This window comes from Symphalangus syndactylus, chromosome 23 (genome assembly GCF_028878055.3).
Source record: "Symphalangus syndactylus isolate Jambi chromosome 23, NHGRI_mSymSyn1-v2.1_pri, whole genome shotgun sequence".
NCBI lineage: Eukaryota > Metazoa > Chordata > Mammalia > Primates > Hylobatidae > Symphalangus > Symphalangus syndactylus.
In genome coordinates, this window is record NC_072445.2 from 39,170,457 (window position 1) to 39,190,671 (window position 20,215).

Sequence of the window (20,215 nt, forward strand, 5' to 3'; positions counted from 1 at the left end):
CTGTAATGTATCAGTTAGCAACATCTCTTTTTTTTGAAACTGAGTCTCGCTTTATTGACCAGACTGGAGTGCAGTGGTGTGCTCCCGACTCACTGCAACCTCTGCCTTCCAGATTCAAGCAATTCTTGTGCCTCAGCCTCCCAAGTAGCTGGGATTACAGGCATGCACCATCATGTCCTGCTGATTTTTGTATTTTTTTTTAGTAGAAACGAGGTTTCACCGTGTTGGCCAGGCTGGTCTCAAACTCCTGACCTCAAGTGATCCGCCCACCTCAGCCTCCCAAAGTGCTGGGATTACAGGCATGACCCACCGCATCCTGCCAGCAAAGTCTTCTTATATATTCCCTTATGATAAAACAAGAGAAGTGGAATAGTAAAGGGCCATAGCCTCAATCAAATGAGGAAATCCTAATGGGAACCAGGAATGAGGGATTGAACACTCTTCACATAAAATATTAATTATTTTAAAACAGAGTTGTTCTGTCAATAGCTGACTTTGAGTCCTTGATCGATCTCTCAGACCCCTGAATACTTTGATTGCACAGTTGACCTTACCACATTGTTAGGGTAAGTGCTATACAAAGGCACCTTCAGACCCTCCATTGCACATAGGTGGCCACTGCAAGCCCCTTGCCTGTGTGTGTTCTGGAGGTGCCACTAAACCTGGGGGCAGCCTCAGGAGATACAATTGAAAAACCTTTTTTACTCAGAATAAATTATTAACTAAGTTTCAATTTCCTTTAACTTATTAGAGACATCTCTACCTGTAAATAGGTACAGATTAAACTCTCTAGTCAACAGCTGTCATTCTGTCATATCAACAGATACCAGTGGCTGCTGCTCCTTGAGGCATACAGAGAATCACAGCATTTTCCAGTATTGAAAGACCTGAAAGATCACGATGCCTTCATTTTAACTGTGAGACATGAAGTAATTTTCCCAAATCTACAACAGTAAGATACAGTGCAATAGGACCAGATTAAAGATCTCCTGATTTGCAACCATGTTCCCTCCATCTCCTTTACTCCTAAACACACTCACACACTCACTCCTGCAAACAGTTGTCTTGTCAAGTGGGAAATGAATGCTCTTACAAGGCTCAAACTTGTGAACACATCACTGACCAGCACAGAGCTGGCTCACAATAGGGACCCAATTAAAGTGTTTTATATGCAACTGGTTCAAACCTTTCAAGTACTAAATTAAAACAATCCTTTAAAGAAGGAAATTCTGTTTCAGAAGAGGACCTTCATACAGCATCTCTGACCAGCAACTGATGATGCTATTGAACTCAGATGCTGATTGGTTCTCCAACACAAGATTACCCAATCCAGGAGCAAGGGAATCAGTAACTTCCTCCCTATAATTCGGAATGTGGGTGAAAAGGGGTCATAGTTCTCCCTGAGTGAGACTTGCCTGCTCCTCTGTCCCCTGGTCCTGTCCTGTTCTCCAGCATGATGTGTCTGAAGCTCCCTGGAGGCTCCTGCATGGCAGCTCTGACAGTGACACTGATGGTGCTGAGCTCCCCACTGGCTTTGGCTGGGGACACCCAACGTAAGTGCACACTGTGGGTGCTGAGCTCCTATGGGGTGGGGAAAATAGGGAGTTTTGTTAACATCGTGCCCAGGCCATGTCTCTTACGAAATTGTGACATTTTCTTCAGAGATTGCCCATCTTTATCATTGGATCCCAAATTATTTCCACCACAAAAGGAGCTTGGCTACTTGCCCTCTCCATGAGACTTGTGTAAGGGGCCTCCATACATGTCATTTCGTTTTCTAATCTCCACCAATAAAACCTTTGCATCACATGTCCTCAAGGTCTTTAGAGGATTTAGAAATAAGGATGCTAAAATAAATTCCCCATACAGCACTTCCCTTTATTATGTTGACTTATGTCAGACAAAAGGAAGTTTTTACTGAAAATTTTGTGGGAGTCAAAGGAATTCAAAGGGTCTCTCCTAGATGATCCTTTATTATGTCTACCACAGGACCTGTGGTGTTGGTCCCTCTTCCTCATCTGTGAGGATGGATCCAGTGGCCTCCCTATTATCTCCTTTCTTTTCTTTCTGAACTCCAGTGTTTATAAAGCCTGTACCCCTGTAGTGTATGTAGGTTCTCTGACAGAAGTTATACTTAGTGCTCTTTCTTTCTTATGGGGAAAAATCCCTGGAACTGAAGCTGAGATCTTTAGTACTTGGAGTCACCCTACAGGTAAAGACCATTTAAAAGGTATTCTTTGGTGCCTAAAGAACTTAAGGCATCCTCTGAAAAACTGGCCCAGGTTACTGCTTATTATGAATCTTTTTTAACCTTTCTATACTTGTTTCTCCTACATCTCTAACTAGACATGACAGAGGAGATTCAACTAACATAGGATAAATTATATGAAATTCTATTTTTGTAAGTCAAAAATGGTCAAATATCAGAAAATTAATAATGTTCAAACTATATGCTCTGTGTGGGGTTACAGAGAGAATGTGGACATTGTTCACATCTCATAGGGCTGAAAGTCAATGCGCAAGTCCTGGGAACTCATTGTCTTACTGGGGGGGGTCTTGTCCTAAATTTCATAGGTTCACCCATCATGCCCTTGGCTTTCCTTAATTAGCCATGTCTGCTTACCTCTTCCTCCAGTTTCTCTCTATTTTTCCCCAGCTATGTTGTCATCATTTCCAGAAATCTCTAAAGCTTGCACAGATCCTTATCACTATGAGATCTATTGAAAGAGATAATTTTTTTCTTTTGAGACAGGGCTTGGCTCTGTCACCCAGGCTGTAGTGCAGTGGTGCGATCTAGGCTCACTGCAACCTCTGCTTCCCACGCTCCAGCGATCCTCCCTCCTTAGCCTCCAGATTAGCGGAGACTACTGGCAGGCAAACATGCCTAGCTAATTTTTGTGATTTTGATAGAGATGAGATTTAGCCATGTTTCCTAGGCTGGTATTAAACTCCTGGACTCAAGCAATCATCCTGCTTTAGCCTAGCCATGCTAGGATTATAGGTGTGATCCATTGTGCCTAGGCAAAAAGAGATGAATCTTAATAAAAAAATTTCCTTTTTCTTAAATCACTGTTTCTTTATCTATGAATTCTTCTTCCAACTAGAAGGAGGAGAAAGAAGATGTTTGCCTGTATTTCTCACAGGGAGGAGAAGGGGTATAGTGTGAAAATCAAAGTGAAAGAGTGCTGGAGCTTGAGCACCTTCTTGATTTCCAGGATGCCTGCAGTGATAAGTTCTCAGAACTCTGGTTTATTCATGTCAAACACACTTATTTTTCTCAGCAGCTACTGTGTACTGGGCTCTATTCTAAGTTCAAATCATTCTATCTGATTAAGATAGAGAGGGTCCTGACTCTCATGGGAGTTACACAACAGTGGAGGAGATAGACAATAACCCAATAATCATTTAACAAAGAAGAAAATGTTAGAGAGTCACAGTGCCCTGAAGAAGAGACATCAGGTTTGTGGAACAGAGAGAATTGCATTCACCCAACTTTAGTTCATATGCTTAGGCAGCCCTGCCTGAGAAAGTGACATTCAGCTGAGACAACAAAATAAGTACACAGTCATGTAGAGATCTAAGGGATGAAAGTTCTAGGGACACCGAATGAGGGGGGAAGCCCTGGTGTGGGAAATTATGTGGAGGGACAGAAAGAAGGCTAGCGGGACTGAAGTATAGAAAGCAAGGAAATGGAGAGGCAGAAGATGAGGTGGGACACAGAGAGGAAATCAGGAGCCTCATCATATTAGACACTGATGTCCACAGTAAAAAATTTGAATTTTATTTTATTTTTATTTATTTATTTTTTGAGATGGAGTTTCGTTCTTTTTGCCCAGGCTGGACTGCAATGGTGCAATCTCGGCTCACTGCAACCTCCGCCTCCTGGTTTCCAGTGATTCTCCTTCCTCAGCTTCCCAAGTAACTGGGATTACAGGTGCCCGCCACCATACCTGGCTATTTTTTTTGTATTTTTAGTAGAGACAGGGTATCACCATGTCACCATGTTGGTCAGGCTGGTCTCGAACTCCTGACCTCAGATAATCTTCCTGCCTTGGCCTCCCAAAGTGCTGAGATTACAGGCATGAGCCACCATGCCCAGCCTGAATTTTATTTAAATAGATATGAGAAGCTACTTTACAGGAGATATGAGAAGCTATTTTACAAGGAGAGATAAATTTATATTCAATTTTTTTTTTTTTTTTTTTTGAAACGGAGTCTGTTGTAGCTCTGTTGCCCAGGATAGATTGCAGTGGTACAATCTCGGCTCACTGCAACCCCCGCCTCCTGGGTTCAAGCAATTCTCCTGCCTCAGCCTCCTGAGTAGCTAAGACCACAGGCACATGCCACCACACCTGGCTAATTTTTTGTATTTTTAGTAGAGATGGGGTTTCACCGTGTTAGTCAGGGTGGTCTCAATCTCCTGACCTCGTGATCCACCCACCTCGGCCTCTCAAAGTGCTGGGATTACAGGCGTGAGCCACCACACCCGGCCTATATTCAATTATTAAAATTAATTCTAGCTACTCTGTGGGGATTGGATTGTTGGGGTTCACAAGTGGTCAGGAAGACTATTTAGGATCACAGCAGGGAATTCTCCAGGGAAAACAGGCTTGTGGCTTCATAGAGTGCAGTAGTGATAAAGAGAGTGAAAACGACAAAGTGGACAGACTCAGCATGTATTTTTGCTTAGCTTGTTAACGGATTACTCTAAAGGAGGTAGAAAAATCAAGTTTATTCCTAAGGATTTTGTTTTGACAAATAAGTGGATGGTGGTATTGTTTATTGAGATAGGAAAAACTATGGGAGGAAATGATTTGAAGTGGGTAGTTGGAAATAAAATTTTGTTTAAATTTGAGATGATTTATAGACATTTATGTGGAGCAATCAGAAGGTCAATGGCATTTAAGAGGCCAGAGCTTCAGATATTTATGTTGGCGGCATCAATACATGTAGTGTATTAAATTCCAGGGAGTGGAAGAGGATACATAGGGAGATGGATTGTGTGGAGAAAAAAGAAGAGGGCACAGGCCAGCAAAGGGGGCTGAGAAAGAGCCCAGGGATGTTGGAGAAAAACCAAGAGAACATAATGCGTGTAAGTCATGGAAAATAGATTATTTTCAAGGAGAAGGGAGAGGCCAATTGTGGTAAGCGCCACTAAGAGGAGGGGGAAGTGAGAATGTGACAGAGGAGCAAGTGCTGGGTTTGCTGGAGTTGATATTTGCAGTCAATGGAGTATCCAGGGAGGAAACTGGATTGGACCATTTGAAGAGCAAGTAGAAGTGAGGACAAGGTTAAGGGTGACTGTTTTAAATAGAGAGCTTCAGGGAAGGACTGTGCTCTGGGTTCCGGGAGCCCGCTGGATCTAAAGGAAAAGGGCTGAAGAGGCTGAAGAGAAGGAGGAGGACCTGTGAACCAGAGATGCTCAGCCATTAGCAAGGAAATACTAGAGGGTCCCTGTGTGCAGTGCTGACTGCTCATGCAAAAGGTCACACAGCCAATATTTCACACAGCCAGTATTTATTAGTGACTTAGAATATACCAGTTATTACTCTAGGTCATGAGAATGGCGTGATAAATAAAATGAATCTGGTCGCCATCAGTATATGCCATGTAACATTTTGCAGTGACTGTACCAGGCCTATGGATTTCAGTATGCAATTTCAATAATGATCCTGTTGTATCTGAGGTATTTAAAAACATATACATCTCTGGAATCTAAAATTGAGAGGTTATAAGTAAAACCCAGTATTACAAGTTTAGTGCTGGAAATCAGATTGCAGTTTAAATCTGAGCATATAGAAAGTCCCTTTTTTCTGTCAGCAGATGCCTTTTGTGTGAGGTTTAGGTGTACTGCATTATTAGACATAAACCAGTGTTTCTGCCCTATGTTTTCAGAATAACAATTCTTTATGAAACTCATAGAAGAACAGAAGACAATTGCAAAATCATGATGAAGATGCTAGTGGCTTTAGAACCAAGGAATACAAAAAATAATGTGAGCTGCATTTATAGCGATTATAAAAGTTAAAATGGGAATATATTTGTGTGTTTATTATGTGATCAGTGCTAAGAAGAGTTATCATTTAATTTTACACTTAACAATAATCCTGTGAGGATTAAGCTATTATTAAATGCATTTGATAGATTACAAAAAGGCTTATGTTTGGTAAAAATTGACCCAAGGGGAAGAGGTCACATTTTTATTCAGATTTTCTGATTCTAGAGTTTGAGAGTCTGTCCATCATTAGTGAGTAGTGACAATATTGTGTCTAAATTATTGACAGAATTTCTGATATTCATATGTACCAGGTTGTTTCTTAGAGTGGGGGCAGAGATTCAAGGGCTACTAGTTCCAATGTATAGGAGAAACTTTCACTCATTTTGCATTTATCATTTTAAAAGTTCTAGGCTGGGTGCGGTGGCTAACGCCTGTAATCCCAGCACTTTGGGAGGCCTAGGCGGGCGGATCACGAGGTCAGGAGATGGAGACCATCCTGGCTAACATGGTGAAACCTTGTCTCTACTAAAAATACAAAAAATTAGCCAGGCGTGGTGGTGTGTGCCTGTAGTCCCAGCTACTTGGGAGGCTGAGGCAGGAGAATGGCATGAACCTGGGAGGCGGAGCTTGCAGTGAGCTGAGATCACGCCACTGCACTCCACCTCCAGCCTGGGCAACAGAGCAAGACTCCGTCTCAAAAAAAAAAAAGTTCCATATGTCTGTCATGGCATATGTTGAAGAACACAAGGAAGTATTAACTCACTCCTTCTTCTGAGGTTTGTCTAGCAAGTTGGGCTAGGATTGCCAGATAAAATACAGGTTCCTAGTTAAATCTGAATTTCAGATACACAACCATAGTTTACTGAAAATCCAAATTTAACTTGGCATCCTCTGGTTTTATTTGCCAAATCTGTCAACCCTACGTGAGACACATGAGCATGGATTACAGCTCACATTATTTTTTGTATTCCTTGGTTCTAAAGCCACTAGCATCTTCATCATGATTTTGCAATTGTCTTCTGTTCTTCTATGAGTTTCATAAAGAATTGTCATTCTGAAAACATAGGGCAGAATCACTGGTTTATGTCTAATAATGCAGTATACCTAAACCTCACACAAAAGGCATCTGCTGACAGAAAAAAGGGACTTTCTATATGCTCATTACAACCCATGGAAGCCTTTGCCACAGTGACAGCGACTTCACACATGTTTATTTTTTAACTTTCTCTCTGTAAAGAAAGTGCTTAGATAATTTAGGGATAAAAAGGCAGACATTGTTTGATCCAGAGTGCACACCTCTCTGTCATCTTTTCTAAAGGGCAAAGGGACATTTCCGCAGGTCTTACTCACAGTCTGGGGACCTGCTCATGTTTTGAAACTGTCTGTATGAGAATGTCATTTTCTTGGTTTCTCCCTTTCTGAGGGGACTTGACTACAAAACTGAGAGTTCTGCCTCTGGCCAAGGCTGGAAATTTGATGGCTGCTAGTATTGTTGGGAATGGGAGACTGAAATAAATGAGTTAGTTGGGGCATTAAACAGGAATAAAATAGCTGTGGTTGTGATTCATTACTACAATTAGTGGACCAGTGGCAGAGAAATTAAGAAAGAAGATGATGTGAGAGATAAATTATATGATTTGGTAAGGCAAGGGAATCAGTAAATCTTGGTTCTCAATAAGTTCATTTTCTGGAAAGACAGCACCGTATTGGGACCAGAATTCTACAAAACATCCGTTTTATGTAAGACCAAGATTTTCAACAAATATTTTTCAATGCAATTCTCAGCTTCTCCATAACTGATAGTGGCTTATTCAACACAGATTTTTTCAGATGGTTCACACCCATGGTTCTTACCCAGGGATAGTTCACCACCCCTCTTCCCTCCCATCACTCTTGAGGAACATGTGGCAATGTTGGAATACTTTTTGGTTGTCACAACAGGGGTTTCTTCTGATATTTAATGAGCAGAAGCCAGGGACACTGCTAGAGAACCCACAATGTTCAGAATAGACTCCATCACCAACGAAGAATTATCTCATCCAAAATGTCAATAGTGCTAAGGCTGGGAGCACTGGTTCACACTGTGCTCTTTCTGAAAATTCTAGACTCGCTTTTTTTTTTTTTTTTTTTGAGATGGGGGTCTTCTTCTGTCGCCCAGACTGGAGTGCAGTGGCTCCATCTCGGCTCACTACAACCTCTGCCTCCCAGGTTCAAGTGATTCTCCTGTCTCAGCCTCCCCAGTAGCTGGGATTACAAGTGTACCCTGCCATGCCTGGCTAATTTTTTGTATTTTAGTAGAGACGGGGTTTCACCATGTTGCTTAGGCTGGTCTCGAACCCCTGAGCTCAGGCAATCCACCCGCCTTGGTCTCCCAAAGTGCTAGGATTACAGGCGTGAGCCACCGCGCCCGGCCTAGACTCACATCTTTTATACACTTACTGCCCAATTCAGTTCTTTATGGTTTATTTTTGCTTGTTTCATTATAAAAAACTAGACAGTTGCATAAATTCAACCACTTACTTGTTGAATCCATTTAGTCAATGCAAGCTCAACATTTTCATATTTATTTTGTGCCTTATGCAATATTGTTCAACATTTTCATAAGTTGTTGGTTAGCACTATCTCTATTAACTTTCAACAGTTTGCCCTTCTAAGTCACAAATAGTGATGCTGCTGCAATTATTTTTCACTAACATGCCTCGGATTTCTGTAGTGATTCTACATTTGATATTATTCACAATGTAAAATGCTTTTATTTATTCATTTCACTTTTACCCACAGAATTATTTTTAAGTTATTTTTGTCATTTTTGCACTTCAATCAAACATAAAGACAAAAACATCAAAAATATGTACATAGTGTTTTACATATGTGTATATTTACACACATATATGCACGTATGTTTATATGTATTGAAACTACAGAAGCACATGTCACCAATAAGAGCTCTGAGACACCTTTGACCACTTATCCTCATCAGATAAGATTTGCCAAATAAGTTTTGGGAACAAATTTCTTTCAACTGAATTTCGGAGCTTTGTGTATTTAGAAATGCAAACGAAGGTCTGTGGACATTTACAGGGATCATAGTTTTATTCTCCTTAAAACTCTTCGATACTTTCCCATTGTCTTTAGTAAATCCAAAATCCTAACACCACCCACGAGGCTTTTCAATACCTGGCTTCTTGTGATTTCTCCAATCTAATCTTTTACCCTCCTTCCCCTCAGCCTCTCTGCTTTAGTGAACTTTGTTCTAGTTTTTTGAAGAAGTTCATCAATTCAAGCTTTTGTACATGGGATTTCCTAAACCTGAAATGTGCCTCCCGTTTTGTCCAAACAGACACAGGCTCCACTCTGCCCCCGGCCTCACACTTGCTTAACCTGTCAAGTCACATCCGAACTGTCACTCTTCTCTGGCACCCTAAAGGAATTGAGATCATCCTATTATTCTCTGTTCTAGAACTCCACACTTGGCTGAAATTTCTCATTCCTGTCTAAGCTCTTGTGTGTTTGGTTTTGGCCATCACTTTCACTGCTCTTTAAGCTCCCCCAGCGGAGTGGAGAGGTCTATTTTCCCGTGTTTGGATTCCTAGAGGCAGAGCAGGCCTGGCACAAGGTCAGCACTAAGGAAGTGTTCACAGGATGAACGCGGTGGGTGCTGTTGAAGGAAAGCGTAAAGCCTTTAAAGGGTAAAGGGTTGAGAGAAGGAGCAGAGTGTCTTTGGGGTGGAGGCTCCCAGGAGGAGGCGGCGTGGGCTGCGGTGCTGGACGGATCCTCCTCCAGCTCCTGCCTGGAGTTCTCCACAACAGGCTGGAGGCAGGGAGGGGGTCCCAAAAGCTTTGGGATCAGAGGTAGTTTTCCCACCTGGTCCCCCAGACCCCCGTCCGCGTCAGAAAGACAGAGGATGAGCCCCTGGGCTGCGTGTAGTCGGGGTTGCGGGTGGGGCCAGATAGTGTATTCCCCGGAGGCCGCTTCTGTAACCGGATCGTTCGTGTCCCCACAGCACGTTTCTTGGAGCAGGCTAAGTGTGAGTGTCATTTCTTCAACGGGACGGAGCGGGTGCGGTTCCTGGAGAGATACTTCTATAACCAAGAGGAGGTCGTGCGCTTCGACAGCGACGTGGGGGAGTACCGGGCGGTGACGGAGCTGGGGCGGCCTAGCGCCGAGCACCTGAACAGCCAGAAGGACATCCTGGAGCAGAGGCGGGCCGAGGTGGACACCTACTGCAGACACAACTACGGGGTTGTGGAGAGCTTCACAGTGCAGCGGCGAGGTGAGCATGGTGGGGGGGGGGCCTGGGTCCCTGTGAGCTGGGAATCTGAGTGTGTGTGTGTGTGTGTGTGTGTGTGTGTGTGAGTGTGTGTGTGTGTGTGTGAGAGAGAGAGAGAGAGCGCGCCATCTGTGAGCATTTAGAATCCTCTCAATCCTGAGCAAGGAGTTCTGAGGGCACAGGTGTGTGTGTAGAGTGTGGATTTGTCAGTGTCTGTGTGGCTGTTGTGGGAGGGGAGGCAGGAGGCGGCTGCTTCTTATCCTTGGAGGTCTCTGCGGGGAGGTGACATGGGAGGTGGGTGTAGGCGGCTGGAGAGAGAGGAGACCTTGATTATCTTGGGTCCTTAGAGATGCAGGGAAGGGAAAGGTAAGGGGTGTGTGGTAGGGGTGAAGGTTTAGGGGAGGAGAGCTGAGGGGTATGGAAGGTTTGGGATAATGTGAGGAGGCCAGTTCCAGATTGTCCCTGGCACACACCCTTCATGTAATCTCTGAAATAAAAGTGTGTGCTGTTTGTTTGTAAAAGCAATAGATTAATTTCCAGGGGAATTGAAGAGACCTCTGAGGCACCTCTGAAACTTCTTTAGGTCTAAATTTCTTGCTAGTTTTTTGTTTTCTTAGTGTTATATTTTTACATAGTTGAAATGACTGTGAAACTAACTTTTTGAATTAAAGTTTGAAAACATTGTTACTATTTTATTATGCTAATAATTTCATAGTTACTTTTTAAATATATAATAGTTGTGACACAAATTACCTCACTTTTTTTTGTTTTTTTTCTTATACTTTAAGTTTTAGGGTACATGTGCACAACGTGCACATTTATTACATATGTATACATGTGCCATGTTGGTGTGCTGCACCCATTAGCTCGTCATTTAACATTAGGTATATCTCCTAATGCTATCCCTCCCCCCTCCCCCCACCCCACAACAGGCCCCGGAGTGTGATGTTCCCCTTCCTGTGTGCATGTGTTCTCAGTGTTCAATTCCCACCTATGAGTGAGAACATGCGGTGTTTGGTTTTTTGTCCTTGCGATAGTTTACTGAGAATGATGGTTTCCAGTTTCATCTATGTCCCTACAAAGGACATGAACTCATCATTTTTATGGCTGCATAGTATTCCATGGTGTGTATGTGCCACATTTTCTTAATCCAGTCTATCATTGTTGGACATTTGGGTTGGTTCCAAGTCTTTGCTATTGTGAATAGTGCCGCAATAAACATATGTGTTCATGTGCCTTTCTAGCAGCATGATTTATAATCCTTTGGGTATATACCCAGTAATGGGATGGCTGGGTCAAATGGTATTTCTAGTTCTAGATCCCTGAGGAATTGCCACACTGACTTCCACAGTGGTTGAACCAGTTTACAGTCCCACCAACAGTGTAAAAGTGTTCCTGTTTCTCCACATCCTCTCCAGCACCTGTTGTTTCCTGACTTTTTAATGATGGCCATTCTAACTGGTGTGAGATGGTATCTCATTGTGGTTTTGATTTGCATTTCCCTGATGGCCAGTGATGATGAGCATTTTTTCATGTGTCTTTTGGCTGCATAAAAGTCTTCTTCTGAGAAGTGTCTGTTCATATCCTTTGCCCACTTTTTGATGGGGTTGTTTGTTTTTTTCTTGTAAATTTGTTTGAGTTCATTGTAGATTCTTGATATTAGCCCTTTGTCATATGTGTAGGTTGCAAAAATTTTCTCCCATTTTGTAGGTTGCCTGTTCACTCTGATGGTAGTTTCTTTTGCTATACAGAAGCTCTTTAGCTTAATTAGATCCCATTTGTCAATTTTGGCTTTTGTTGCCATTACTTTTGGTGTTTTAGACATGAAGTCCTTGCCCATGCCTATGTCCCGAATGGTATTGCCTAGGTTTTCTTCTAGGGTTTTTATGGTTTTAGGTCTAACATTTAAGTCTTTAATCCATCTTGAATTAATTTTTGTATAAGCAAATTACCTCACTTTCCCCACTGACGACCTTTATTATGACATTCACCAATAGTTGAAAATGGATGTTTCTGGTTAATTTTTGATTTATATTTTTTTGATTTGTGATTATTTTGAATTACTTTGACCTATTTATTGGCCAGTTATAATTACTGCTCTGCTCTACGAATTACCTGTTGTATTTGGTAGGGAATGGACAATGATCTATTGTCTCTTATCTCCAGGGCTTAGTATTTTTCTCAGTGACTTTGTGGGTTTGTTGTACTGTAAGATTATTAACACTTTTTTGATGTTTGATTCAGTATTTTCTCCAGTTTGTGGTATGTATATTTTGAAAATTCTTTTCCATGTTAAGAATTTGAACATTTTTATTTAATAAAATATATTGCAAAATACTAATTAATGATTCGCGAACTAGCTCAAGTCTACCATTTTGTGGTATTGCTGTCTCCAGGTCTCTCCTTCCTTCTTAAAAAAATGTATTTATTGAGAGTATGCTAGTGTCAGGGATTTCCCTAGGCATAAGCACTCCAAGTAATGAGTCCCAGACACTGCCTTGATCCAAATGTCTTTCTGGAAAGAAAAATCATTTTACAGTGATAGGTCTAATAATAGTTATACTTGTTTTGCTGGCAGATGCATTGATCAGCTAATTGTAAATATAAGAACTTTCAAAACTAAAATGACGTTCCTTAATCTTTCTCTCTGCTTTAGGACTCACGCTTTTTTACGAACTTAAAGATTTCTGTGGTGTTCTAAGGTGTGAGTGCATGGCAGTAGTATTCCTAAAAATTTATACTCGGTTTCCTCAAGTGCCCTACTTCGTCCCTTTCTCTATCCACATTGCTTTAAATCATATTTTTCTCTCAAGGTGTACAAGGATGATAAATAGGTGCCAAGTGGAGCACCCAAGTGTGATGAGCCTTCTCACAGTAGAATGGAGTGAGAAGCTTTCTGATGTCATAAATTGAAGGCTATCGTAATTCATTCTTTTATATATTTTACTTGCATTAATCCTCATATAACCTCAAGAGGTAAATTAATATAATTATCCTCCATTATTGGTGAGAAAGTTGAGACACAAAAGAATGAAAAACTCTTCCAGGATCAACCAGTAAAAGGCAGACCTTGGATTTGAACCAGGCAACCTGGCTCAGAAGTCAGTTTTAATTACTACACTCTGTACTTTCAAAGATTTGTAAACACTTTGACAATGCATGTCAATTTCAAGCTATGAAGAGCCAAACATAATTTATCACAATATCTCTCAAATCTAATGGGTCCCCACTATAAAGATTAAATTCCAGGCTGATGAGACTGTGAGGCCACATGGCCAGCTGTGCTGGAGGCCTGCTCAAGGCCAGAGCCTGGGTTTACAGAGAAGCAGACAAAAAGCTAAACAAGGAGACTTACTCTGTCTTCACGACTCATTCCCTCTACCTTGTTTTCTCCTAGTCCCTCCTAAGGTGACTGTGTATCCTGCGAAGACCCAGCCCCTGCAGCACCACAACCTCCTGGTCTGCTCTGTGAATGGTTTCTATCCAGGCAGCATTGAAGTCAAGTGGTTCCGGAACGGCCAGGAAGAGAAGGCTGGGGTGGTGTCCACGGGCCTGATCCAGAATGGAGACTGGACCTTCCAGACCCTGGTGATGCTGGAAACAGTTCCTAGGAGTGGAGAGGTTTACACCTGCCAAGTGGAGCACCCAAGCGTGATGAGCCCTCTCGCAGTGGAATGGAGTGAGCAGCTTTCTGACTTCCTAAATTTCTCACCCACCAAGAAGGGGACTGTGCTAATCCCTGAGTGTCAGGTTTCTCCTCTCCCACATCCTATTTTCATTTGCTCCACGTTCTCATCTCCATCAGCACAGGTCACTGGGGGGTAGCCCTGTAATACTTTCTAGAAACACCTGTACCCCCTGGGGAAGCAGTCACACCTGCCAGGCAAGAGAGGCTGTCCCTCTTTTGAACCTCCCCATGATGGCACAAGTCAGGGTCACCTGCTGTCCGTGGGCTCCAGGCCCTGCCTCTGGGTCTGAGACTGAGTTTCTGTTGTTCTGAGTTGTTTGTTGTAATCTGAGAAGAAGAGAAGTATAGGGGCCTTCCTGACATGAGGGGAGTCCAATCTCAGCTCTGCCTTTTATTAGGTCTGTCACTCTAGGCAACTACTTAACCTCATTGGGTCTCAGGCTTTCTGTTCATCAGATGTTGAAGTCCTGTCTTACATCAAGGCTGTAATATTTGAATGAGTTTGATGCCTGAACCTTGTAACTGTTCAGCGTGATTTGAAAACCTTTTTTTCTCAAGAAATGGTCAGTTATTTTAGTTTTTGCAGAGCAGCCTTCTTTCTCATTTTCAAAGCTCTGAATCTCAGGGTGTCAATTAAAGAGGTTCCATTTGGGATAAAAATCACTAAACCTGGCTTTCTCTCTCAGGAGTGCGGTCTGAATCTGCACAGAGCAAGATGCTGAGTGGAGTCGGGGGCTTTGTGCTGGGCCTGCTCTTCCTTGGGGCCGGGCTGTTCATCTACTTCAGGAATCAGAAAGGTGAGGAGCCTTTGGTAGCTGGCTGTCTCCGTACGCTTTTCTGGAGGAGGAACTATGGCTTTGCTGAAGTTAGTTCTCAGTATATGAATGGCACTGGATAAAGCCTTTCTATTCCCAAATGACCTCCAATGTTCTGCAAATCCAGAAATCATCAGTGCATGGTTGCTATGTCAAAGCATAATAGCTTGTGGCCTACAGAGATAACAGAAAGATTAACAGGTATAGGTGCTTTGGTTGAGATCATGGAGCAAATTAGGGAAGAGCAACTAAGGCTAATACAATTACACTGGATCCTGTGACAGACACTTCACACTTCATGGGTCACATGGTCTGTTTCTGCTGCTCTCTGCCCTGGTTGGTGTGGGTTGCGGTGTTAGAGAAATCTCAGGTGGGAGATCTGGAGCTGGGACATTGTGTTGGAGGACAGATTTGCTTCCATATCCTTTAAGTGTATATCTTCCCCTCTTTTTCCTAGGACACTCTGGACTTCAGCCAACAGGTAATACCTTTTCATCCTCTTTAAGAAACAGATTTGGAGGCTAGGTGCGGTGGCTCACGCCTGTAATCCCAGCACTTTGGGAGGCCGAGCAGGTGGATCATGAGGTCAAGAGTTCGAGACCAGCCTGACCAACGTGGTGAAACCCCGTCTCTACTAAAAATACAAAAATTAGCTGGGCATGGTGGTGTGCGCCTGTAATCCCAGCTACTCAGGAGGCTGAGGCAGGACAATCGCTTGAACCTGGGAGGTGGAGGTTGCAGTGAGCCAAGATTGCACCACTGCACTCCAGCCTAGGCGACAGAGTGAGACTCTGTCTCAAAAAAAGAAAGAAAGAAAGAAAGAGAGAGAGAAAGAAAGAAAGAATGAATGAATTTCCTTTCCCTAGAATGATGGTAGAGGTGATAAGGCATGAGACAGAAGTAATAGCAAAGACATTGGATCCAAATTTCTGATCAGGCAATTTACACCAACACTCCTCCTCTCCACTTAGAAAAGGCCTGTGCTCTGCAGGAGTATTGACTCATGGAGACTTCAGAACTTGTTTTTCTTCTTCCTGCAGTGCTCTCATCTGAGTCCTTGAAAGAGGGCAAAATAAACTGTTAGTAGAGCCAGGTCTGAAAACAACACTTTCTTGCGTCTCTGCAGGATTCCTGAGCTGAAGTGAAGATGACCACATTCAAGGAAGAACCTTCTGCCCCAGCTTTGCAGGATGAAAAACTTCCCCGCTTGGCTCTCATTCTTCCACAAGAGAGACCTTTCTCCGGACCTGGTTGCTACTGGTTCAGCAACTCTGCAGAAAATGTCCTCCCTTGTGGCTGCCTCAGCTCGTGCCTTTGGCCTGAAGTCCCAGCATTGATGGCAGCCCCTCATCTTCCAAGTTTTGTGCTCCCCTTTACCTTACGCTTCCTGCCTCCCATGCATCTGTACTCCCCCTGTGCCACAAACACATTACATTATTAAATGTTTCTCAAACATGGAGTTAAAAATCTTCTGGTCATTTGGCTCCAAGGACAAAAAATAAAAAGAAAAGAAAAAGTGAAGATTATTTCCCAATAGAATAATGGTTTTCATGGATATGTCATAAGTATGTGAGATAATGCATATGTTAAATAGGTTGATTTAGACATTTTACACTATAGGCATATATCAAAACTTCATGTTGTATGACATAAATACACAATTTTTACTTGTCAATTTAAAAAGTAAACCTAACATTTAAAAAGGCAATGCATAAAAACTGAGAACAGACTATAAGAACTGAAACAAACTTGGCAAACATGAGATGATAAACCAGCTAGCAAGTCAATCAGAACTCTTTCTCAACCCCGTCTACAATATTGTTGTATCTATAACTGTAAATTAGTATATAGTTTTTCATTCCAGAGACTTCAATTATATGGTATTATCAAAGGACTTGTCCAGATTTCAGAGAAAGACAAATTTAGAAGATGGAGGGTTCTCCATTGTGTTCTGAGAATCAATATCAAATATGTCAAATCTAAAACGACATAATCAATTCAAATTTTATTTCAATATAATCATTTCAGCATAATTTTTCTACCATCAGAGACAACTGTTATTTTATTTTCAATCAAATTCAGTGCATATTTTGTGCATATTTTATTTTTAGTTATATGTTACTTGTACATACATACCAGGTGTGTAAAGGTACATATAAATTCTATAAGAATATAAAACCTATAGGAATATATTAAGCTGATAATTATGTCTGCTCTGTTTGATCCCAGAGTTGCAACAAATAAGACTTTGTTCCCTAAGTTGAGGAAATGATTTGTCTCATTCATATGAGACTTGTGGTGTGGAATTATGAGGTAGAACTAGAATGTGTGGGTTGAATATTATAATGAAGATGCCTTCTGCTGTGAACAGCAGGAAATCTGATCTAGTGGGGTGTATTTTTCTTTCACCCATCATCTAACATAGCCAATAGATCCACGGCTGGGCGTCTCCAAGTTTGTTCAACTCAGCCGGCCAGTGGCATCACCAGCGATCCTGGAACTTCATAGCTCATCTCTCTATCACACACAGCATGTCAGCTTTCCTGAGATGGTAGGAGGACCCCCGCAGCAGCTTTAGGTTTCTTATTCTTTCACAACAACTTCAAATGCAGGAAAAAGACACTACATTTTCCTGTGTGCGTTTATAAGCAGCAACTAAACTGTTTCCAAAGTTTTCCCAGTACCCACTTTCTCACATATTGGAATGACTATATACACATATATACATATATATGTGTATATATATAAAATGTGTATATATGTGCATATATATAAAATGTCAGCCATTAACTCAATTACAATAAGACAAAAAAGCAAGCAAAAACAATTGTTTTTAGAACTCAATTAAGCATGCTGACATGTTATTTTATGAGATAAATATATTTTCCACGAAATTTTTGAAAAAAGGTAGAATAAGGAATGACTAGCTCTTTAAGGTCCCAAAACGTACTATACATTTATTTTTTAAAATACATTTGTTACTGATTTTTTAAAATTAAATACGCTAGTAAAACAGAGTATAGAATTAGAAACAGAAAGAGTTGAGGTTTAAGTTTCATTTTTTTGTAAGTTGTATTCCAAACTCATTTCTTTCATTAAATGGATCCTGGATGAATAAAAATTGAAACATAAAGAGACAATATAAAATTAACAAGATAGATTTTTTTTCTTTTTTATTTTTTTTTGAGACGGAGTCTCACTCTGACACCCAGGCTGAAGTGCAGTGGCGCGATCTCGGCTCACTGCAAGCTCTGCCTCCTGGGTTCACGCCATTCTCCTGCCTCAGCCTCTCCGAGTAGCTGGGACTACAGGCGCCCGCCACCACGCCCGGCTAATTTTTTTGTACTTTTAGTAGAGACGGGGTTTCACCGTGGTCTCGATCTCCTGACCTCGTGATCCGCCCGCCTCGGCCTCCCAAAGTGCTGGGATTACAAGCGTGAGCCACCGCATCCGGCCTGTTTTTTTTTTTTTTTCTTTTTTGAGACGGAGTCTCACTCTGTTGCCCAGACTGAAATACAGTGGTGCGATCCCAGATCCCCACAACCTCTGCTTCCTGGGTTCAAGCACTTCTCCTGCCTCAGCCTACAAAGTAGCAGGGACTATGGACGCCCGCCACCATGCCCAGCTAATTTTTATATTTTTTGTAGAGACGGGTTTTCACTATGTTGGCCAGGCTGGTCTCGAAGTCCTGACCTCGTGATCTGCCACCTCGCCCTCCGAAAGTGCTGGGACTACAGGCGTGAGCCTCCACATCCAGCTGACAGATGTTGTTTCCATCATCATCATTATAATTATGTTTGAAGACAGACTTTCTAAATCCTTACGTATTATTGGTGGGAAGGTATGATTTTACAAATATCTGGAAATATGACAATATTTTTAAAAGTTTAACATAGGTTTGCCATACAACCCAGCAATTTCACTCCTTGTAATCTACCTGAGACATAAAAGCATATGTCCTCAAAAAGATATGTGTTCAAGTGTTCAGAACAGCCTTAGCCATAGCAGGCCCAAACTGAAAAGAATACAAATATCCTTCAATTAGTAAATGGACAAACAAAATGGTACTACATCCATGCAAGGCAATATCATTCAATAATAAAAGGGAACAAAAACAGACTTATCTGACAGGGGAGATACCATGAACATGAGGATAGTTTTCCCAAGGCAAGTTTCAACCCATGCAATCTGGATGATGAGACATTACTTAATGGGGACAATGCATGTGATTTGGGTGGTGGATACTGTAGAAACACTAACTTTACCACTATACGATCTATGCGTGTAACAAAACTACACTTGGATCTTATACATTTACACAAACGAAAAAAGAGAAAATAAATAAAAAGAAATGAAAACAAACAAAATGATGATACATACTACAAACTGATGAACTTCAATAATGTTGACTAAGTGAAGGAAACTGAACACAAAAAATTACATGTCGTATGATTTCATTTACTTGAAATATCCAGAAGAGATAAATTATAGACACAAAAAGCATATCATTGGATGCCTAGGACTTGGGCTATCGGTGGGAATTAACTATAAATAGAGAAATTTTGAACGTGACAGAAATGTTATAAAACTGGATTGTTGTGATAATTGCACAAATCTATTAATTTACTAAAATCATTAATTTTACATGTACAATAAGTGAATTTTGTAATATGTAAATTATGCTTTAGTAAAGCTGTTAAAATAATTCTTTTTAAAAAAATAAGACATTGTAACCAAGACAAAATCCAGAAGACACAAGTGAAAAAAAATTGAAGAAAATTACGGATTTCTTTGCATGAAGAAAATAACAAAATTAAAAGAAGTATATGAAGTTCAGGAAAAATTTTGATCACATAAGGCAGATGATAGGCTAAATTTCTTATGAAAAATTGTTAACTAATCAATAAATTAATGGAAATGCCACAGAATATTGGGCAAAGGATATAGACTGACTATATAAGAGAATATTTCAATAGTCAATATGTATAAATATTAGCTCAAACTCACAAATGAACAAAAAAATTCAAATTCAAATAGCAATGTAATAAACTATTTCTCCTCCACAAAATTGGCAAATACAATAGTTTGCTTTAAAATCAAGGATTTAGAAGATTCTATGGGAATAGATTCTCTCATATTAGGATTGTGAGTGGATGGCAGTGTGGTAGTATCTATTAAAACTCAAAATGCAATTTTTACATGCTTAATGAAACAACAAAAATCCCATTCTAAACATCTGTGTTAAAGAAACAATCCTGGCCGGGCGCAGTGGCTCACGCCTGTAATCAAAGCATTTTGGGAGGCCGAGGTGGGTGGATCATGAGGTCAGGAGTTTGAGACCAGCCTGGCCAACATGGAGAAACCCCATTTCTATTAAAAATACAAAAATTAGCCAGGCGTGGTGGCAGGCGCCTGTAATCCCAACCACTGCGGAGGCTGAGGCA

The 20,215-nt window shown here is 41.3% G+C and overlaps 1 protein-coding gene across 4 annotated transcripts; it reads left to right on the forward strand.

Annotated features, from left to right (window-relative positions):
* Positions 1–1,330: 1,330 nt before the first annotated feature.
* On the forward strand, positions 1,331–16,238 carry LOC129472866 (HLA class II histocompatibility antigen, DRB1 beta chain). 4 transcript variants are annotated; one of them, XM_055262805.2, is made up of 6 exons: positions 1,331–1,553; positions 10,002–10,271; positions 13,666–13,947; positions 14,643–14,753; positions 15,229–15,252; positions 15,898–16,238. In XM_055262805.2, exons 1-6 carry the CDS (start codon positions 1,454–1,456, stop codon positions 15,909–15,911), a joined length of 801 nt encoding a protein of 266 aa, XP_055118780.2. In that variant the 5' UTR covers positions 1,331–1,453; the 3' UTR covers positions 15,912–16,238. The 4 variants fall into 4 exon arrangements, with proteins under 4 accessions (XP_055118780.2, XP_055118779.2, XP_063488445.1 ...); XM_055262804.2 differs by having other exon boundaries at positions 1,352–1,553; positions 15,229–16,238; XM_063632375.1 differs by lacking the exon at positions 15,229–15,252 and having other exon boundaries at positions 1,352–1,553.
* The last annotated feature ends 3,977 nt before the right edge of the window (positions 16,239–20,215 follow it).